A 24039-nucleotide genomic window follows, 5' to 3' on the forward strand; every position below is an offset into this window, starting at 1 on the left:
TTCGGAGGGACTTTACTTTTTGTTTGTAGGAAAATAAAAACACATTTTATATAAATAAATACTAAGGTAAACTTCGGTAAGAGTTTGTTTCTTTGCAACAACAAAATACAAATTACGAACAAAAACATACACATACAGATAGAGTTTAGGGCCGTGCGACCGTAAAACTGTTAAAATTATAACCGAAATGAGAATTTAATCGAAGTACGTGAACAGAAAAATGAAAATTTGACTGCAACTGGGGAAATGCACAAACATAGAAACTTACGCGTACCCGCACACAAACGCTTAACGGCAACATAACCAGGCAGCCATCGCCAACACCTGTAAGTGTTTTTTGCCCATTTGTTCGCCTCTTGCGCTCTCCAACATTTTCAGCTTTTTCCTGTTTTTTTTTTGCCAGGAGGTATGTGTGAAATGCGAAAAGTCCTTTGCACTCTTGCACCTCCGTGTACGTAGCAATAATATAGCGCATAAAAAAGTGCACTCATGCATTTTTTAGCACACTCACACCAACCAGGCAACAGGCAAAAGGCAGATAAGTGGTTAGATATTTTCACACACACTCTCTGCTACACGTATACTACCACCATTGACACCATTTGCTTTAAAGGAAACTGTTGCTATTCCTCACTTTGTTTGCATGTATGTATGTATGTATGTTGATTTTTAAAACTTTTCTTCTTATTTCATATACATATATATAGATAGATATCTATGTGTTTAAAAGAAAGAAATTCTCCTGAGATATCTACCAGAGCTGGCAGAGATACGCGCTCAATGTTTATATATATATATGATATAAATGTGTATGTCAGACGGTGCAGACGTCTAAGTATCAAACGAAGCAATCGTGGAAATTAATGACACTGCCCGGCATGACTTGGTAAAAATTGATGTGTACTCGTATATATATATATATGTATTGTAGTGTGGGTGCATTTTTATTCCTTTACATTCGTAAACCATTTCGTGCGGTCTGTCGGACTAGTCATCTTCAGTCATCTTTGAGAACATGAAACCATATTACAGTCACCGAAAATCATTCTCACAACCTTGGGGAAGAAGCGAACTACGCACATTCATGCATACAAATATATGCTATATAAGGATTCTCTAATGAATCAACAATAAAATTGTTTACTTTATTGACGGGTAATTTCTGCGTAATAAAAGCGAAACGTATAAAGGAACGCAACACGAAAAATAAACCACAGACGAAATCAAACTAAGAAATTTTGTTTCAGTATGGTCTCAGCAAAAGAAGAAACAAAACGAAATTATAGTGAACATGTTTTAAAAGGTACTCTACTTTAAATAATTAAAACATTTGCTTTGCATCGAGATCTACATCTACTACAGCTGAAGTAGTGCGTGGCTGACATTTCTTAATCTAGCACGTAGAAAATGTCTAGTTGGAATGGTATGCCTGTTGACCATGTTTATTTTGAAGTAGTGTCCCAATGCAGTTTTGGCATGTTTGCTTTTTCGTATCTCCACCAAGTCTTCTCAGTGATCCTGGTTAAAATTTTCCCTCAACAAAGTAAGATTCTCTCTCTCTCTCTCTCTCTCTCTCTCTCTCTCTCTCTCTCTCTCTACCTCTACCTCTCCCTCTCACTACTTTTCTTTCCCTCTATCTCTCTCTCTCTTTCTCTCTCTCTCTCTACCTTTCTTTTCCTCTCTCTCTCTCTCTCTTTCTCTCTCTCTCTCTCTCTCTCTGATAAACAGCAGATACATTCCTTGGGTTAAACAACACATTGCATCTGTTTGAATGGAAAAACTAATTGGTTTCGTTTAATTAATTTTAATGTTTCCTCTCACGTTGAATAATTTATGTCCTTTGAAGCAAGTCTATATCACACCCGAGCTATAAACCTATACCTGGCATCGGAATCTACTAAAAGTATTAAAGAGTTGCCATCGGGTAATTATAATTTTTCTCATACAAATGCTAATTTTCAACTAAGAACGTACATCTGTGTCAGTGCGTACGCAAGATCCTTTTCTCGTTTTGCTAGATCTTTATTTATCCTTTTGTTAATTTCATTTTTAATTCTTTCACTTTTGTTGAAATCTATGCGATTCAGCTGGTAATTGGATTCGTAGCTAGATTTTATTATATTATACATGCACATAAATACACAACGACACAACAATACCACGACAAATTCATCAAACCGAAGTTCGGTTTACGGTTCCCACTATAGTGCGAACTCACCATTGAATTTGTATTTTAGATTCTCGTTAACAAAAATTCGGTCGGTGGTACTTAATAACGTATAAGTGGCTGCGGGATATCGAACCCAAAATGTCATACTTCAGCTCCAAAAAAAAACAGCTATCGGGCTTTTATTTAAAGGGAAAATCAAGTAAAGTATTGGACATAGGGAGTTTACTTAATCTCTGAAATTCGACAAAAAGTGGAACTACAGGCTTGCTAGAAACTTTTTAGGAGAGAATCTGAAGAGGTGGTATTTAGGGCCGGTTTGAGTAGAGCGCAGACGAGCACATTACATATGGAAACTATAAATATCAAAGTCCTCATTATTAAGAAAAGAAGCATTAGACAATTTAAACTGACCCTTATAGAATTAACTCAATCTATTAAACTTTGTTTCACATTTCCTTTTTTCATAGTTTCCATTCATTTCATTTTTTCACCAAATTTCCAATTCTTATGTTCCGTTCGTTGTTAATTATTTAACTTTCTTCCTCTTCGTTGCGTTATTTTGTTACATTGATAATATCACAAATATTACTTTGCAAATGCAACGAAGAAGAAGCCCTACTCGATATCAGAGCAATCGAATACCATTAACCCAAAATTGGATCATATCGTGCGATGGCTCGATAACGAGAACGGTACAGCAAGCCCAGCTGACTGAAGAGCTGAATGATCTCTGATTGATTTTTGACTGACAATGTTAAAGCCTTCAATAATTCCGAACACTCTTGAACATTCACTTTTGACCAAAAGTGCTGAGCACTTTAACTTCCGGGATATTGATGGCTGCTTTAGAACAACAACAACAGTCTATAAGGAATATTGTGTACAAGCAAGCCCCTTATATGCATCCACACTTATCGAAGACTAATCCTCAGTTAGATCGTTTCTTAAAATTGCTTTAGATATTTTTCTTTGTCCTGACTCCGTCCCTGCCTAGCATAACAATGTTACTCTTTGTACACCGATGCATCGTATTTGTCAATTTATAACAAACAGCATTATATTCTTATCTAAAACAGAACCGAAATCGAATCGAGTTCGAGAAGAAGGGCGGGGTAATAAAAGTATTTGCATACTTTCGAACACCTCTACTATAAGTCCTTCCAACTGTAGGCTTGACCGTTATAAAGAAACCTTGCAAGAACACTATGCCAGGTAAGTAAGTATCAATTACCTGAAAAAAAAAACAACCGACATTTTCATTCCATTTTACGAAAGCTGACAAATGATTCGAGTGGGAGTTACCTTTCGTTGTAAAGAAAAAGGGCATAACAAACTCATCTTGAGGTTGGGCTTATCGAACCGTAAGATTTGTGGAATTATTTTCTATAAAATATCATTGTTGAGGAGGACACTTTTAACTCGGTTCCTAACATAAGCTCTCTCTTGCCATTCCAACAGAGCACGAGGGCGTTCAGTAGTTAGGTATTTCTGATCTGTGCTTGTATTGTTTACGTGACAACGTACATAGAAGCCTTGCAAGCCGAGAAGTGTTTGTCCAGTTGCTTCCCTATGTTTAACTTTTCTCTTAGTACGCTTTTTCTTTTTGCAATAAAAAGTTGACTGGTTTGAGGCAATTTACAAAGCAAATAATGTGAAAATCGTTACTAAGCCACACAATGACGCTTGTTGACTTTGATAAAGAGATGCTTTCAAAGAAATGAAGATTCATAAAATGCTTAAACTATATTTCCTTACAACAATATCCTCTCATAGTTCAGTCTTCAGATATTTCATGGCTCTTCAAAAAAATTATGATGGACTAAGCTTTCATAGAATAACAGCTATTGTTCCGTCTAATAACTTGAAGAGGCGACTTTTGGAAAGAGAACGCTTCCATACCACCACAGCTACTGGCGAGAAATAGCAGTGCGATTTTCTATTGAAAGTCTCTTAGAGTGCAAATAAAATCTGACTTACTTTACTTGATTTCTGTAGCATACGGATTTAATTAAAGGTTAACTTGTCCAACTTGGCAAATAAGTCAATGACCTTTTCATAGGGCAATCCCATTTTCGTATGCTACATATACTATGTGCTATGCAATAAAAAAGATGCGAACTAGCATGCAACAAGGCGACAAAAATGTAAGCATAACGTAAGTCTTTTCAGTAAATCGACTAAAAGACTATAAAACGCAAAGTTATTTAGAATATATGATGATAAATACGCAAAAAGATGAAAAATAATTGAAAAAAGCCCCTTTTTTTTATGGCTTTCGCGTTTGTTATTTTATATATTTTATTGCAATCGTAAAGGAAAATATCACTGAAAGCAAAACATAAAAACTAAAACTCACCTGCATCTAATTGCGAAACTTCGCTTTTATATTAATTATAATTACTTTAATTTATAACATAAGTATTTGTTTCTATTATTATTATTATTATTATGCATTTTTTACGTGCTATCATTTATTTTATTACAATTCATTCAGTCTATTTTATAAAATAAATATTTTCAAAACGATGAATTTGAATAAAAGTCATATTCATAGTTTTTATTAATAACCAACCAACAACAAATAACTCGCCATAGCCGGTCTCATTGAGATCATATTAAGATCATATTCATAAATTGCTTCAAGCAATGTTTACAACACAAAAAAAAAAAGAAAAACAAATAATTAAAAAAAAAAAAAAAGGAGGGAAATAATTGCTTATAACCATAAAGAAAGTATATACGTGACGTCATAAAGTACATGCACAACTGATAAAAACAATAATTGTGGAAGCATAGGCAACGCGTAAAATAGCAACAACACGTAAAAACCACTGGAATTTACCCGCAAGTCTGATGGCGAAATCATATATAAATAAACAGAGAAGAGAGACCGACCGATACGAAAGCGACTGAGTGTTAGACAAAACAGTTATGTTACACATTATAACTCTATGCTATTCAACTGCATATCAACAAGTGACTCAACGATCGCACCTACTTGCTTACACTAAAGTCTCGGAGAGTTTAAATAAAAAGGTAACGAAAAAGTCTATAAAAACTCCACTTATCTATTGGCCACTAATTCAGTTATTAAAGAAGAGTTAACAGAGTTACAAGTCTTACGTGAATTGTGCATAAAAAACCGAAAATCTTATCGAGTGTAAAAGTGAAATATTGGTGAAAATGTTAACGAAATCTGTCACCATCGCTAGCTTATTATTAATCACGTTTACGATGACTACGCTGCTTAGCCTGTATATTACAAAGGCCGAAGCACGGCCCTGGGATCTGTACGATGAAGTTAGTGATCTTTTTCAAGCCATGACTCTGGATGAGGTACCCGGTGCCAAGGAGACTAAAGAGAAAGAACCAAAAGATTTCTGCCGTATGCCAGCTCGCAAGGGCGTCTGCCGCGCTTTGATACCGCGTTGGAGTTACGATGCTCAGCAAAAGGATTGCGTTGAGTTTAAATTTGGCGGATGTGATGGCAATGATAATAATTTCCCCAGCTATAAGTCGTGTATGGCCGCCTGTAAGGGCATGTAGAGTAACAGTAACTTTCGACGACACAAATTCTGAAATAATCCAAAGTGCTAAGGAAAAAATAATTCCGAGATTTTCTAAATCTTGTAGTAAAAAATCCGCTTAAAGGCACCAGATGCCCTTCATTTTTTGTTCTTTTTTTTTTTTTTTTTTTTTTTGTTAGTTTTAAGTTTTGTTATGTGATAGTGTTTTTTTGATAGATTGTAAAAAGACTGTAACTAAAATTTTTTATTTTATTTTTCATCGAACAAATTATTTCCGCTTGAATTCATTTCTCTTATACTTTACGAATTCATTTCTTTGTTCGATTATTTTCATCTAGAGTTTAATTAATTTATTCATTTTATTATTTAATAAAAATTTGAAGTAAATTTTTTTTTTTTCACAATTTTTTAGAAAATTTTATTTCCAAACTAGTGCAAGAAAATTCTTCCATCAACTCTCTCTCTCTCTCTTTTGTTAATCTATGATTCCTCTGTTTTCGTTTGCATCCATCTAAAGCTTTCCATTAGTGCTCTAACTAAGACCTAATTGAAAGTTTGGAGGAATAAGTAGAGCAACTCCTAAATAAGCAATGCTGTGAACCACGCTTCATGCTTCTCAAATAGATAGAAACTCAATTCATCAATGGTCGAAAAGAGTTTGGTGGAAGAGGAAATATCAACGCTAGGAAAAATCTTTTCTCGGTGAAGTAGGTTATATAGATTTTGCAAAATGTCATATAAAGTATACAAGAGCCCTTAAATTTTTCTGGTAATTTCCTTCCTTGATGACCACAGACTACGTAGTCCTAACCAATTTGGCAAACAGTTTAGTTCAAGCAACTAATTGAAGAAAACATACTTCATTTTTTTTTCATAAAATGGAAAACTTAAGAAGTCGGATCCTATAAGAAAAAAGATTAATTGCAAAGGAATCTTCCTCGTGGATATGATGATTGCACTAACATGCTTCGCTCGTTTGTATGAAGTATTGAACAAATGGTTTGCTCTATGATTCGATTGAACATAACAGGGACAAGTGAACACAATAGTGACAGAAACAATTCAAGTCGAGGTTTAGCGAAAAAGAGGTCAACAATTCCGGCAAAAAAAAGTATGAATACAAGTTTCTCCACAACTTTCTACAACACAATCTAACATTCGATATTGTTTATGTTATATATATCGCTGCCTAACTGCAACAAAGCTAATTAGGAGAAGGTGTTAGTGTTAAGTTTTCATTCATATCCGTAATGACAGAGATTAGATGAATGAGAGAAAATTGTTATCACAAAAGACTTTGCTATTGCTTAGAACTGACGTTTGCAGTTCACAATGACGAAATTTTCTTTCGGTTGCATGATGTAAATCTTAGTGAAGTGTTAGCTTGCAAGACCTCGTACGTCTCGATTTACAACTACAAGGCCTATGTCATGTAACCTCGTTCGATCTCCTTTTCTTTTATTTTCTCCGTTTTTAGTTTAATGTCATCACTACGATGTGTAAAGAACAAGACGAAGATAGATTAGGAAAGAGATCCGTACCAATGTTTATTAGCTAGATAAGAGTCAACCGTCAAGTGCTGTCATTATATTTGACGTAAGAAGAAGGCGATGGAATACTACCTACATTCACGAAGATGCCGTCCCGCAGCATACAATAATTCTTGCAAAGGACTAGCAATACGCAACGCAGGGCCCATTAACGAAAATTTATATGCGAAATATTGCGCTGTTCAACTTGTTATTCAGCGAACAAAGGGCAGTCTCGCGATCAAAAAGTCCTATCAATTTTTGGGCAAGCACTCATTCAAGGTCATGCGTCATGAGTATATAAACCCTTCACTTACTTGCATTATACAGTAGGTATCTTAACTGGATCATTTCGTGACTTTATGCCATTCAATTATATAATGAAGTGATTGCAAAATTGCACTTACACTAAAGTAATGGATAATTTAACAAAAACCAAGCGAGAAAATCTATAAAAACTCAACTTATCTCTTGGCCGCTAATTCAGTTGTTGAAGAAAGGAAAAGTGTTACAAGTCGTACTCGATAGCGCGCAAAAATCACTTGCTTTACACGATAGGTATTTCAATTGGATCAGTCCATGAGACCATAACTAATAAACGTCTTACAAAAACCTTCGCATGGGCACAAATGCGAAAACAAAATTAAGCGGCGAAAAGAGAGAGCATACTGCTGAAAATGAGCCGAGATTATCGATTGACTGACATTTCCTTCAAAAGGTCATCTCGACGACCATACACTTTGCACTTATCGCTGAAGAGAAAAGAGCTGCACATCCAACGAAAAAACGAAGTTATTAAGATGTTGTTATGGAGTACTATTAATATGAAGCTGTAGGAAGTCTCTTTAAATCGTTAAAATTTTTAATTTTCTAATATTTTTCAAAAAAAATACTTATACCGAATTATGCGATCGCTTATTTTACCAACCTTGGCATAGTGCTTTAGTGATCAAAATTTTACGATCTACTAACTTGTTTTGTGACATACATTACTGGTGGTACAAGAATATATTAAATTTTTACGGATGCATATAACTCCCGCAAGGACTTGAAGTACACCCACCTTTTAGAATACCGATGTAAGCACGACTGCTGTTTGTTCGTGTATTCTTATATTCAAACTCAAATTCGCATTGTTTGAGATATTTTGATGAACTTTGTTGCCCTCAAGGACCAACTTTCGAAAATCAACCTTCAATATCCAGTGGAAGGGGAACCTTTTCTTCTGTTAACTGTATAGGAACGTAGGCAACTTTAAGGAAACTTTATGGTACAAATGCTAAATAGAGGATCGGCATTTGAAATTTAGAATATATAGTTTTTATCACTGGTTTTCATTGACGTTCCATGACTGTTTCAGTTTTAGGGAGAAGCTTATTATTATTATTATTATTATTATTATTAATTTAGCCAGAGAATAAATTCGAAGACTAAACTCTTAAAGTGTCTAAGGCATTCGGCTTTATTAAAAACTCTACCGCACTTGAGATTTGAACCCACGACCACTAAATTGCTAGTCGAGACTCTTGCTTATTCGGCCACTCAGGCGGATAGGGACAAGCTTAAATGCCTTCAGCTTTTGAAACAGGCTTTAACTAGCTAACGTCGTGATCCGTCCATCCGTCCTTGTCGGATTTCCTCATAAAATTTTATCATTATGAAGTTGTGTTTGTCGTAATTTAGAAAATGTTTTTGTTATTTTTTCTCAAGTCTCGTTTCACTACAACCTAATTTCGTACTACACGCATTCTCTGTGTTAGACGAGTATGCGATTATATTGGTAAAAAGCTTGATACAGTTAAGTCATTCAAAGCATTACGCTAATCCACAAGTTGGGTTAGTGAATACTATCGAAGAAAATATGTGAACTTCAACCTTGAAGTTTTAATAAAAATCGATAATAGGGGAATATGTAGGCAAATGAAAGATTAACACAAAATAATCTCAATATTCTTCTATATTGTGAAAAATTGTCATATACTCATAGTCATAGTCCATAGTTGATAGACTATATTATGTGTATGCTATGCGCGATGAACTCGGACATCTAATGTAGTTAACAGTAAAAAGCATTTGTTTACAAAATTGTTAACACTCGATGAGCAAATCGTAAAACGCCTCGTAGTTCAATGACTTCGAGTATTGCAATAAAGTACAATAAAGTTTTACAGTTTGTGCGATGATTGATTATTTGCACAAACATGTGTATTGTGCAAATACACACCAACAAAAAAAAAAAAAAAAAAAAAAAAAAACCACAACAAAAGCTATTTTTAGGAAGTAATCACAATAACAAAAATCAAAAAAAAAAAAATGGAAACAAAAAACAAATTTAAAAATTTAATAACATTTAATTGACGTCCATGCATGCAAGCGATATTGCACGTTAGTCGAGTAGAGACTACAAAATTTATTGCACTTTACAGAAAATGTAAGAATCATTTTTATTATTTATTATAAATCATTCGATCACTTTCTAGTTTAGAGCCATTTGTTTATTTTTGTGTATATTGCGAGCAAAACAAAACAAGCCATTAACAGATCATTGAACTCCCGCCACTAGCCGCTTGCTAGTGCATGATCGTTAGACTCTTCATTCAATCAGCGTTGGTGCCATTCAGGCGTCGTTATATGGCATATGGCATTGTAAAGCACTGCCGTCACTATATTGCAAATAATTTCTATTCAAAGCATTCACACGCTCGTGATAATCAATAAATATTATCAGATATCCATACACATTTATAAATAGTGTGAAGAAAGAATTGTTTACTAAAAGAAGAAGAAGAAGAAGATGATGAAGGAAAAAAAAAAAAAAAACAAGTAACAAAAATTCCTTCCCTCACTTTTGCAAACCATCAAATGCAGCGCATCTACTACGAATGTAATAATAAACAAACATAAACCATCAAGTACAACAACACATAGTAACTGAAGTGTAAAAATATTGCAAAAGATCATATGTGCCATACGCCAAATGTAAATGTAAATACCCGGCTGTCCCGCCGGCCACTCAGCTAGGCAGTCAGTCAGCTCTATTCAATCTTTTAGTTACAAGTCTACAATAGTATGCATATTCAACCGCAATGTTGTGGTATATTCATATTTACCAGCCGACCACCAAGCCAAACCAACTAAACCGAAGCCAAAGCAACCAAACTAAACCAATACTAGCGTTAGTGAAATGAAAAATCAACAAATTATTAGAAGAAGCAAAAAAAATAAAAAAATATAAAAAAATAAATAAATAAATAAATGAATAAAAAATAAAAACAAAAATACTAATCACACACGTATACACATATATACATATATATATGTGAATAGACAAGCAACAATAGAAACGACCAGAGTTAAATAGTAGTTACGTTCCTTCATAGACAACAACAGTAACAACAATAGCAATAACAAACAATTATAGGCGGGCGACTTTGTAATGCTGGTCGTTATCGTCGAATTTAAATGCGTATAAACGAATGAGTGTCTTCACATCTGCACGTATATATATATATATATATATATATATGTATATGCGAAATTCAAAAAGGAACTGTTTTCACAAAACAAAAACAAAAAAAAACTTCATACAATAAATAATCTTTTTTTTTTTCCAAATTAATTATGTTTTTTTTTTTTACTGCCTTTAATTATATTTTCGTGTCAATGGGTGTTTACACCAATTGTAACATGCATAATATTTTGAAATTTAAATAAAATTTAACAGAGAAACTTGTTACGTTCACGTAAAATTGCGATTTTACTCATCTGCCCCTTGCGTCTGCTTGCCATCGCGGATTAGAAATTAAATGAGGTTCTCAAGACGATTAAAAAAAAAGTGCAAATGAAAAGAACTTAACGATTTTGTCCAAAAATTGCTTTTGGAATTTGCGTGTTTTGCGAGTCCTATAATTTGGATGCAATCTTTTCATAGCGAATTTTAATCACTGCACCTACGAAAGTCTGAGAATATTTTCATCTGATCGCTTAATCATGTGCATGGGAAAGTTCTCACTGTCATATTGAACTTGATTGGCATCTTCTTGTGCTAGGGCTGCGAATCGCCACCGAGAGCTTTTTCTCACACACTAGTATGTTCCCCTTAGGATCTCTACCCAAGGAAGATAATGCAACCTACTTGGTACCTTATTAGCGAAACACAGGATTATATATGCTTCTAGCTTGCACACGTTTGAGTGAATTCGACGTCAAATAAAGAAATTATTAACAGAGTCTGCGCGCCCACACAAGCAATGAGAATAAGAGAATAAGTGGTCAAATGGCTACGTTACTATTGTCATTGATAACAAAAGCATGAAAAGTTCGTTGATTTTTATAGAAAACGTTGCACCATCTAGTCATTTAGTTGTCTCCAGTACAATTTACATGTAGAGACTTTAGTCTAAACAAAACTGCAATGATTTCTTGTTTTTTTGTTATGCAAGAAAAATATATTGACATAAAAACAATTTGTCTATTCACACTTTTCATATTAAAATTTTGGTCAACTTTTTTCTCGCATGAGATATTTTTTAGAAACTATTGCAAATTTCTTTTGCTTATAACTTAAAAACAATTGTTAGGATTTTGCTCCTTTTAGACTTGAATGAAAGTAGAAGGCATATATTCAGATTATTATCGTCTCTCTTTAAAATAAACTTATTTTTTATTTACATTATCGTTATTACAAACAAACACTAGTTTAACGGCGACTAAAAGTCTAAGCACTTTTTAAGTAAAACGTAAATCGAAGGGACCATGTCCAATTTATAAGAAGAAAAATCAATTGCTTCTTGCTTCTTAATCTTAGTTACTTGACTTTTAAGAAAATTTTGAAAATAATTCAAATCAGATAATAATAAGAAGATGAATGTGCGAACCCCTCTAACTTAAACACAAGATATTTATTAATATGCATAATATGATCAACTTATGTTATAAAAGTGTTTATTCGATATATTATTATCAAGTATGACGATTTGTTTATCTTGTATATCATACAAATTTCCAGTTTAATGCCGCACATGCGCAATCGCTGATCGATTGTTTTTTGTTTAAATGAACTCGTTTTTTGTTTCTTTCTTCTTCAAATTCGGTTAATCTTGTTGCCGTTGAAAGATTCAAATTCATGGAATAAACTTTTCACAATTACTGTTAAAGCACGGAAAATAAGCAGATTCTAAGAAATCGCTTTCATCAAATTTTTTGTTCAACTACAGAGGAGATTGCGTATGATTCGCTAATCTTAACGAATTTTGAATTTGATAAAGACTGCAAGTACACAATGTCCGTATATAGCCGTCTCCCGTGTCGTTTATCTGTAATCGGAACTTTAACGTAAAACTTTAACTTGGTTTTACAAATTTACAACAAATCCACGCTCACGATCATGAAGACCCGTAACAATGCTGAAAAAAGAAAGTTTTCAAATCTAGTCTGTCCGGCTTTATCTGATTGCCTAAGCCAAGCATAAGCTAATCAAAACCTGTGTAGTTTTGATGCATCAACTAACCGTATTTGAGAACCACTGCAATTGGCTTTAACACTCGCATATAAATATGTAAAATATATCCGCAAATATATTATTATGGTCAAAAAGTGAAGGGACTTTTTATTTAAAAAAACTTTTGCTAGGTTGGAACAACTGTTATAAATGTTTGATAGTAATTTCATCTCATTTATTTATTAATTGATAAATTAAGACGTATTGCTGTCGGCGAATTTGCAAATTGAACAAGTAAGAAAATTAGCTGCGGTCTTCTACATCCACTATCTGTATCACAAAAACAGCTAAAATTATTTTTGTCGGACACAGCTCTCTATTAAATACTCTAAATTACTTCGTGTCATACAGCTGTCGGACACAGCTCTCTATTAAATACTCTAAATTACTTCGTTTCATACAACTGTTCATATTACGACTTTTCAAAATAAGGCGATATATTGGAAGGAGTCGAAAAACTGTCACCGATTTCAATGGTGTTCGTCACACCGATTGCCAACTTTCATTCACATCGTTTCGTTAAGGATTTTTGAAGGTGTATTGATCCCATGTATTTCTAGACGTTGTATACGTTCCCATAAAATTAATATATCCTTTTACCACAATGGGCGTAAAAAATAAAAGTCCGATATTCAATAGTCTATATATTATTCATTAGACAAGAGGCTTTTCCGTTCTTAACCACGTACTGTGCGATTTCCCATTAAATATATAAAAACACAATTCTTTTGCTTTTCAGATCTAATGCAAGTGCAGAGTGAGTCCAAGTCCAAGTGAGTATGCTGGTATAAACGCTCAGATTTATGGGAAAGCAAATCCCGGCTCGCCTTCTTGTATTATTCGCCAAATTTTCATTAAAAGTCAAATTTCGCTTCACAAACACTTTATTCTCATGATATAGAGTGAACCTACTTTTGCCGATGCTTCGATGAAGCATCATAAAGTGAGTTCGCTAATTTCTTTCAAGGTTATACCACAGTAGACGCTCCAATTTGTAAACCAATGCACCCTTACAATATACGAAAAAGTTTGCAATCATATCGGAAGATATAAGAGACAATAGAAATTTTGTTTTTTTCTAAGGAGTGTTATGCAATACCTACGAAATGTCTGGCTTACGAAGTCAATGTGTATAAATTTTGAATTACATAAGAAGGAAACTTTAAATATGAAAGCGAATTATAAGAGATATGATCAAAATTTATAGCTTCAATAAGAAGGGTAAACGTATTGGAGAAGTAAGAACTAAGAAATTTTAATGAACAATAAGAATGAAATGCGAAACATTAGTCATACCATGATAAAGGGCAAATATCAAAAATCCCGTATATATATGCACGGCTCGATTCATAAAGTCTTTCAACTAAATACGTACGATTACAACAATGACAATCACTTAGCAATTTCTTTAGCACGACATTCGAGAAGATTTCAAATTTTCCCTAAAAATAAGATTTCCATATTTGAGGTTAGGTTTACTCTTCATATATTCATCCACTTTCTTATTAATTTTTTTTTTTTTTTTTTTATTATATAATTAATTTGTCATCTATCCAAAAAGATAATAAGTAAATGTTATAGCAATATGAGATGCAGAATAGCAGAGATTATTGTCACCCGATGAAAACAATAGAGCGGTGCTGATATGATGTTTCAAAATGTATGTAAATAAAAAAAACTATATATAAACTTGTAAAATAAATAATTAATATAATTTAAGGAACAAAAATATGTTAATTTCCGAATGGAATTATGCGCAAAAAAGATCTTAACTTCTTGCCTTCGCATCTCGCCTTGAAGAAAACAAACGCGAGTTCCGAACTGAAACAATATAAACATTAAATTGGATATTACTTGCAGAGAATGTAGTGAAGAGTTCGATTGCTTTGAAAAATATCATCAGCAATTAAATTCGGCGCATAATCAACTTGATAGCTTAAAAGAATGGAAATATCCTTTATGCGAAAAAATGTCCTTAACCTCCGCCCACCAACTGGAACAACAGTTAAGAAGTCATGTGCCGCGAGAACCTAAAATGCTATCCTGTTCGAAACGTGTAACTCATTTTCCAACAAATGCGTGCTTACATGCACCTTAAGTCAGCGTTACAACTTTACTGTTACTGTCAATGTTTACTGGTACTGTCAATGAACGCAACATTATAGGACCGATCGGATAGAATTAGTTCCAAAGCTGAAGCTTCGGTGCAACGTTGCGAAATAAATGCAAAAAATTGCTACCTTGACAAGGATTGGAAGTTGGATAACAACAAACGCGGATGTTTATTGTCTCAAAACTATGCTAATAATTTTTATGTACTCACCCGTACTCTTGTCGAACATATGAAATTGGCGAAATCCAATTCACAAGTCCGACAAAACTCTTTAGAGCAGCTATGTTCGAATCATTTCTCCTTTAAAGGTTCAATAAAATATAAAATTGTGTAGCATGGCGTCGCAATAACGGTTGAGTAGCGTAGCTTCTAAACTTGCGAAGCAAGTCCGATTGTGTTGTTCGAAATGGAAATCTTGTGTACCCAGCTCCGAGTACATCAAGTCGACTTTGCTGTAGCGTTGGGGTATTATGTTAACATTGTTGTTCGATGATTTAACAATGCTGATTAAATTATTGCCTGCCCCTGTAACAAGTGTTAAGTAGAGTAGATGTTAAGATGCCTACTTAACTAGAAAACTAAGCGCAAAGAAAATGGCAAGAAAGAGAGATTTCCTTCGACGCATACTCTACGTTTATGGGCAGTTATGTATTGATGAAGATGCAACTCGGTAACGTGGTTCTACTTGCACTTCCATCAGCATTAGGGCGTTCAGTTATATGCGCTATTTGATTACGCAGGTTGGGTGAATATCCAATTGGTCCTTACATTTTCATGTTGCTCAAAACTTCCTGTTCTATTGGTGTCGGACGGCGATATTAATAACGCTCGGCTGGTCAATCAGGGAAGTACCCGTGTACCCGTAACCAAGTGCGACAAAACTATTGACGATAAGGGGAATGTGGTATCAGTAATAGGTAGTGGATCAGCAAATTCGGTATCACGAGAGAAAGCATTAAATTGTGGTTGGGGAGTATTTACCGACGCTATAGTACTTATATGACCAGATTGATCACCGGAAAGCTTATACCGAAGCTTAGTACACACTGGCTGCTTGCTGTTATTTATGTTACACATTGAAATTTTAACTGTACTTGGCCATAACTGGAGACCACGACTAAACGTGAAGATTGCGAGGGTAAAAATTTCAATAATTGTGGATCCCCTAAAACTGGTATAGGCGAAATCAAACGCAACATTCGCAAATCGTAGTAGACCATGGAGAAACGATCAATTGCTAAACTACTCCGCGTCCGCTATAACCACATGATAGTAGATAGTTGCGTTCAACGTCGAAATCAGACGAACTTCCTGTGTGTGTTTTAATCGTATCCTCAACCGAGTTAGATGTGCAGACATAGATTTGCGCACACCTACATATACGCTTATACCTTATAGAATTTCTGATTTTTCAGATTCACGTAGGCTGAAGAATAATTTTCTATAAAATGCATTTATTTCTTAGATAAACTTGTGATTCCATACGACTAAGCCAATCGGGTAAACAAATCCAAAAAGACCGATGTGATAGTTTTATTAGACATTTTATCTCGCATTAATTCCTAATAACTATTTCTTAATTTAAAATATCAATTACGAAATAAACGACGTGATCTATTTAAAAAGCAAAGGAAAAAAAAAAAAAACAAAGCAAAACAAAAAAACTCAGCCCATTTCAAAACATCGTTTGCTTAACACGAAAAAACATTAAATGGAGCAGAAAAGTTTACTCTTAATTAAAATGAATTTATTGCAATATTTCTGGTACTTATTATTATTTATATTATTATTACAATTCTCCGTAACATATAAATTTTTCTCATTTATTTTTCATTATACACATACATAAATACATTCTGCAATTGCTTTAAACATAATTTACAAAATTTTTTATTTGTTCATTATTTTTAGTATTTGAGTTTAAATGGACAGACTATTTTCACTTTTCTTTTCTTTTTTTGTTTTTGTTTTTTTTTTCTTGTGTTTTTTCCTATAAACAAACAAAACAATTTTCTTTAGTCATATTATTGCATTTATTATTAACTATTTTCACTATTGATTTTCTTTGATATTTCGATTTAAGCAAAAAAAATATAAATTTTTAATCGAAGACAGTTACGACAAAAAAATCAATTTTCTAAAACATTAAGTAATTGTCGATACTTAGGAGATTTTTGTTTTGTTCATTTTTCAATATTTCTTTAATTAATTATATTGATTTGCTAAAAAGCTTACGGAAAACTCAATTAGAATTGCTTGTGCCAGTTGCCTAAGTGCATGTGGAATAATTCAAACTTTTTTCAAGGTCATTAAAAAAAAAAAACATAACATAACACGATATGAAAGAAAATGGAAAATAGGGGAAATTTGCTTAACCGTAAGCCAATTAACGCAAATTAATATAAAACTAAACAAAATAATTGAAAAACAAAAAACAAAGAAAAAAAAGACTTTTGAGTAGAGTGAAAGAAAGAAAACAAAAATTTGATATTCTGTATATTACTTTTGTAAATGGAAAATGGGAAAATGTAACAAACGGTTAACGTAGACAGGGGAAGATGTCTTTGCATTCATTTGATTATAAAATTTTGTTTTTCAAATTTTGTATTTGTGTCGTCCTTTCTTTTCGGGTTCTTCTTGTTCTATATTAGCACGATATTTCAGCGGTGATACCTTTTATGCTCTCAGAGCTAAAGTGCACACAGCCATATTTGCACACCAGTGTCCACACATATGGTATGAAAAACTCCTCAGGAGCATCTTCTTCAACGTATTTAAATTTTAAATCGGCAAATTTCTAAAAGTTAAACAAAAAAATAAAAGTTAATATGTCGTCAGAGAAACTATTGGTTTTTTCTAAATGAGTTTTCTAAACTCATAACAATTGGTTATGCATAAGCTGCCCTACAATACGAGAATATATGTCTATTGGTAACTGAACTAAAGACTGTTATTCATTAGACCGCTTGTGGTAAGAGGATTTATTAAGCTTTCACAGATGTCTATAATATCCAGAAGGACTTGAGCATTTATTATATCGATTAATTTAGAATCACTTTATGAATCGATCTAAGGTGGTTTGTCCGTCTGTTTTCCTGCTATCTCAAAAAATCGCATGAAATGGTTTTTGCCTTGTAAGATACCATTGTTTCCTTAAAATATCGGAATTTTCCATAAACAAAATGTCTTGAACATGGCCACTGACACTGCTGTGTGATATTTTAATGACGGGACAATTAGTATTTTACAATTCACTAAAGTTGTGAAAGTGTATATTAGTGCATAATCATACAAGCCAACGCTAGGTTGATCAAGAAAGTTGAACAGCCTGGCAAATGCTGAAAAACAAGCAGGATGTAGCATCGAGTCTTCGAGAAAAGTGAAAGAGGAGAAATATTTTAACTTGGAAGCGCAATTGTATGGTCCTCGAATGTCAGAATAATAGAAAAATAAATATAACAAAAAATTGATTTATTATCTATAAAAGAAGGCATAACATATAACAAAACTTCAAACGCGTTTATCTCGAAACACAGATTTTTAAATCGACAACCAGCGCAACTCAAATAATTGTTATTTTCTCATTTTTCCTTGCCTTAACAATACGTCGTTACAACCCTCTTATAAGGAAACTGCTTATAATGACCAATGAAATGCGCTCAACATTAAAAAAGAATCCTGTCCAGGCGATAGTTCTCTGCTTTCACTTTCAAACAATTTAACGAGGCAAGGAAGACTTTCTAAACTGGACTTTTTAATGCCTCTGTTCGTTGATTTTAATTGCCGGTTTTTGCTACAATTCGAAGACAGAGATGATTTTTTTGCGGACTCACTTTTAATAATTTCGCAGTTTGTAAAGAAAATTTCTTCGTATAGAAAAAGTATTGTCTCCCTTGGTGTTTCTAACTAACCAACTAATTTTAATTGATTAACTTACCCGTAACCGATCGCTTGACCACTGACTGGCACCTTTAGAAATCACTTCAAACACTTCATTTACACCCAACTCTCCACGTTGTTCTTGTACTCGCTGCAAACGAGACGAAAAGAAGCCCACTACCTGTCAGCAAAAACAAAAAAAAAATAAGATTCTAATATAAGGAGCGAGATAAATGCTTAATAGGCTTCTACCATATCAATATTTTGTATTATATCCTGGAAGGCATGATGGCTGCGGAATCCCTCGAAAACGCTACGTTTATACAGGAGAGTATATACCAAATTTGGACAGTAAACCAATTGATTGGAAAGACATGAATTTAAAATTTCCAATACCATACGCAATACTTCCTCCAAAACGGTCAAGTCTTGCATCATGTCCTCAGGTGTGGTGGAAACATTAACAAATACGGCACTATTAACAGGTTCTTTAAGTTGAGCATCTAAACGGGTGTGTTTGCGTGCCAGTGTCTCGAACAGAGATATCAGCCGTTGCGCTACGTACGGATGAAGATTGCGAAACTGTCCCGACATATTTGCCAAAGCAGCTAAGCAATTAGTGTGTAAATATTTGTCACGCATTTTCAACATATTGTACTGTATAGTGCGTATAACCACCAATATCAAAAGGCCTCCTAACGAAATTTCGGAAATGGTGCGTTCTGTATACCAAGTGACGTTTTTCAAAATCTAAAAGTTATAATAAATCGACTTAACCGGTCCTTTTCCATTTTACTGCTTACGCAACTTACAATATTGTGAACATTTTTGTTGAAGCCATCATCCTCACTTAATATAAGCAGAACTATTAGCGACATATAAATGTGATGTGAAGTGCTATCGGGAGCATTGTACAAAGTCTGCAAAATCGGTGTAACCAACTTTTCAAGATCAGGTTGCGTCATTACGAATTTATAGAAGCGCTCGTTACGGTGCAATAGGAGATACAGCAGTAAAGTAGCCTGATCAATGGTTACTACACGGCACAAAGTCTCATATACCGCTGAAAAGTCAATTTGAAACGTATTACTGCCTTCTTTTGGCGACTCCTTCGAATCAGCACAGCCGAATAAACTAGCACGGTAAGCATTGCCTTTGCTCGTGCAATGATTGGTTAGTATGAGAATTAAGAGAAGACTTTGATTGGCCAAAGGGAAATGTTGCCGAAATTGTAATGACAGCTCTACTCCAGTCACGCCACTAATTTTCAAAATATCCTGTTGCTTACGGAAACTAAATATTGAGAGCAAAGATTCCGCTATACCGAAAACAAATGAGCCAGTTGAAGCATTACCAAACATAGTGGGTGGAACTTCTACCAAGCGAGCTACAAAATGCAACAGAGCCGACATTAATACGTTCGCGTGCTGACATTTATATATAGTTCGGAAGATGATGAGCTTTTCTGCAGCCTGTTGTGTAAACAAATGAACCGACAACAAAGTGATCAAACAGTTAACCGATTCCAGATGCAAATGATATGTAAACTCTCTAAAAAAGTTATAATAAAGTAAAGAAAAAGAACGCTTAGCAAATATATTAGATAATCGCTTACTTCACAGGTATGACAACAATCAAATTGACTATGGCATCAATGAATGTCTCGAATTTAGACCCGTCCACCATTACGGCTGTGTTGATCGCAATCGCAGCTTCATCGTTACCATTAGCCTCCGTGCCAATGACTACATTTTCTGCAGTTACTGCTGTCAAATTTTCTTCTTCCGCCTTTAATAACTGTTCATTTGGTATAGCTTCGAAATGCTGCAGCAATTGAAACTCTGAACCCGTCTCTATGATATACTTGATCACGGTGCGTATTATAAATAAAGCATTGAATGTCTGCCATATATGTAAATTGCTTTCTTGATCCGATAGGGATAACAATTCTGCGACTTTTTCCAAGAATACAACAATCAGTGAACCAAAATTTCCAGTTTTCAAGTTATTACTGATGAATGACTGACACAATGATTCCAATCGCGAATCTAGATTCAATTGATCTTGACTGGTCTCGGGAATACTTATATTATAATTTAACAGTGCTCGCCAAAACTCCAAGTCATCATGCTGTAATGTAAACAAAAAGTTCAATCAATGAAGAAATCTTTTTCACGATGTAAACAAAAGGTTCAATCAGTTAAAGCCCTTATAATTTCACTCCATCTCACTTACATGAATATGTGTCCTTCCTACAAACTTTTGCAAATATACATTTCCTGCCAAGTCTGTCTGCCTGCTAATATTAATTCCCATATCAGCTTCTGTCTTAGTTTTGAGTGCTAAAAACACTCTTTCAAATTTTTTATATGATTGTTTTTCACTGCTCTTTTCAGCTTAGTTGGCTTCTTATGTTGGTTATGTCGGTTTTTGTTTTCTTCACTTGTTTCTACTTTTTTTGCTGACGTTTTGCGTTTCTTCCTTACTTGCAAGCCGTGGCATTTGTTTTGTTGCTTTTAATTTTGTTTTTATTGTTTTAATCATTTAACGCCATAGGTAATGTGTATGGATTATTTAAAATTTATTGGAATCAAGAATTTTTTAATACTTTTGCATATTTTTTTCGTGTCGGCAAACTTTTTTTCTGATATGGGACAAAGTGTAGCGTTGCCATATTCTACTTATTTTCTTAGAGCTGCCAAGTTCATTGAATTGTCGACATGTAAATGAGCACAAGAAACAGAAAACTTGAAATGAAACATTTAAACACAGCTGATTCGAATTAAGATAAAGACGAACGAAATTGAATATATTTACAATAAGACAAATATACCCACGGAACGCAAGTTTTATTTGCTCGTTTAAAATATTTACCATACGTTTATAAAGCATAGAAATAGTCACCGGATAAAGAGTAAATCACTTGAGCGGCCCAATAGGCATAAGTTATCGACCAAAAATTCACTGGTCAAGGGTTCATATGTCAACCGCGGCAGAGTTTTTAATAAAACCGATTATCTTAGACGCTGGTGAAATTAATAATATATAACCTTTTCCTTGTCTAAAAAATTTTGCAAATTTTTCTCATTATCATTTAGTTGCTTTAATTTTTCTCAGATATTTTTTTAAAGGAGAACCCCAATTTACCGATTATTACCACTAGGTCTCATGACTATGACCATCATCATTTATGTTTACGTAACTTTTTTCATACGAAGCCGTGTCTTCGCTGTTATCAATGTGTTTAGACCTGGTTGACTGGATTTATTATGAATCAACTTTGATCATATTATATTAAAAATGTAGCTTTTCTACCCTAAAAAACACAACAAAATTTTCGTAAAAATCTTCACATGATGTAGGATCCATAAATAGGCGTGACTAGTCGAACAGCGAATTTTTTTATTTTAAATTAGTATTATTTCTTAAATTTCATCACAATATATTAAAATTTAAACTTTTCTGCTCTACAACGGAACATTTTTCGGGAAACTATATATGTAGAGTAGAACCAAAAAAAGCCAAATTTAGTACAGTTAAATTTTTTATAATAAATTACTATTATGATTTGATTTGCATCATAAAGCATCAAAAATTAGACCGTTTTGTTATATGAATTTCAATTTCAGCTATTTAAGAAAGGGTTCAAAAAGTTGCCCCATCCGATTGAATTTAGAATGCCAAAATATTATTAGTTAGCCACCTTCGTCGAGAAATTATGCAAATTGTAATTTTTTCCATATAACGACTTTTCAAAATAGGTTGGACTAAAGTGGACCGATCCAATCCAATTTCAACAGCGTTTGATCTTTAGTCAAAACACGTCAGTGTACCAAATTTCATCGAAGCATCTTAGAATTGCGACCTGCAGCGTGAATAGAAATTGTCCTGGCCAGAAATCAGATGGACAGACGGACTTAGATCGATTTAAAAAATGATTCTGAATCGATCGGTTCAATAAAAGGCGGGCGAATTATAATCGCTTCTGCGTGTTACACACATCCGCAAAAACTTAATATAAGCTTTACCACAAGTGGTGTGATGAAAAGTTACAAGCGAAAGCTTTTTCGGTCTATTTTTACCGTGAATAGGAGAATAAAGAGTTCCGGAATTTGTTAATATCTGTCGGTGGCAACAAAAAACATCAAAGCGAACGATAGCTTGATCATTGTGAAAACAAAAAAAGGCTTAGCCTAATGCAGGAAGAGTAGAAAGAAAACATCACTATGGCAAGCCAGTTGCTCTACCGGAAGTTTGCTTTGCCTTAACAGGCTATCCACATAACCACTTGTTAACAAAGACTTGGGGAAAGATATCCTTCCTGTGTCTGAGACCTACTCATTTTAATATCAACCCTCCTGATCTTCACAGCTTACAAAATGGTCAAACCTTCATTTTTCGATACGTTGTTGATCTCTTAACTGTGTCAACCTCGAATTCAGGATACGGTTATTAATTTAATAGAAAAAAACTGAAACCATAAGAGTTACAGAAATTCCCGATAAATCTATTGAAATATCTTGGCAGAATTTTTCTCGTTTAGCTTGACTACATTGTTAAGCACTTTGCGAAACTTCTCTCAACTCAACTATATAGATCGGAATCAATAGGCGCTAGTGCTTCAATTCCGTATTACACTTAAAGAATATAAACTATTCTTAGGGTTTATAACGGAAGGCACTCGAGAATAATGACGAACGGATAAAAAATTTACTAAGGTCTACTGCAAAAGCCCCAATTGATTTTGAAAAGTTTATGTTAATTATATGATCCTCTTGTTCCAGAAATAATGTGTCTCGCATTAATTTCTGAAAAGGCGTTAGCCAATATTTTTTGTTTCATGCAAAATTTTTTTCACGACGGATTAGAGAGAGAGAGAGAGAGATCTGACGTTCGAAAGTGTGTGCGATTAATGCGACACAGTTGGAGACATTTGGAGATTTCTGAAGGGTACAGTTAATGAGAATAACTCACTGCGCTGCGTTAAGCAAGGCTTACTCTACTCAGAATCTCCCGGAGTGTCTGTGCTTATTATCAATAAATTTGTAAATGACGAGAGAAGAGAAGGAATTTTCAGCTTGGCAGTTACCGATATTTTTATTTGTTCTAAGAGCAGTTCCCTTTATTCTATTAAGCTTTTTCAAAGAAATTGGATGCTTAAGAACTTTTGTGTTAGTGATTTTTGTAATCAGGTGAATCAAACTTTAAGACTAGCAAGGACTCAGACCTTGAAATATAATATTTATATTTTCATTGTTAAATGTTTTCACACTTGTGAGTATTTGAAAAATAAAAGTCATAGCCGTTGCTACGCTTGCAGT

The 24039-nt window shown here is 33.9% G+C and overlaps 2 protein-coding genes and 1 pseudogene across 2 annotated transcripts; 1 reads left to right on the top strand and 2 right to left on the bottom strand.

Annotated features, from left to right (window-relative positions):
* The first annotated feature begins 5193 nt into the window (after positions 1-5193).
* LOC119636980 (kunitz-type serine protease inhibitor textilinin-3) lies at positions 5194-6031 on the top strand. Its single transcript, XM_038032745.1, has one exon. The coding sequence runs from the start codon at positions 5354-5356 to the stop codon at positions 5714-5716; it is 363 nt and encodes a 120-aa protein (XP_037888673.1). The 5' UTR covers positions 5194-5353; the 3' UTR covers positions 5717-6031.
* An 8820-nt stretch (positions 6032-14851) lies between these two features.
* On the bottom strand, positions 14852-16383 carry LOC119637005 (annotated as a pseudogene).
* A 642-nt stretch (positions 16384-17025) lies between these two features.
* Positions 17026-21258, bottom strand: LOC119636983 (dymeclin). Its single transcript, XM_038032748.1, has 6 exons — positions 20954-21258; positions 20334-20848; positions 19531-20269; positions 18971-19468; positions 18777-18899; positions 17026-17636 (listed from the first exon to the last, which is right to left on the bottom strand). The coding sequence occupies exons 1-6, from the start codon at positions 21032-21034 to the stop codon at positions 17487-17489; spliced, it is 2106 nt and encodes a 701-aa protein (XP_037888676.1). The 5' UTR covers positions 21035-21258; the 3' UTR covers positions 17026-17486.
* Between the last annotated feature and the right edge of the window lie 2781 nt (positions 21259-24039).

This window comes from Glossina fuscipes, unplaced genomic scaffold, assembly GCF_014805625.2.
Source record: "Glossina fuscipes isolate IAEA_lab_2018 unplaced genomic scaffold, Yale_Gfus_2 42, whole genome shotgun sequence".
In the NCBI taxonomy this organism is placed as follows: Eukaryota; Metazoa; Arthropoda; class Insecta; order Diptera; family Glossinidae; genus Glossina; species Glossina fuscipes.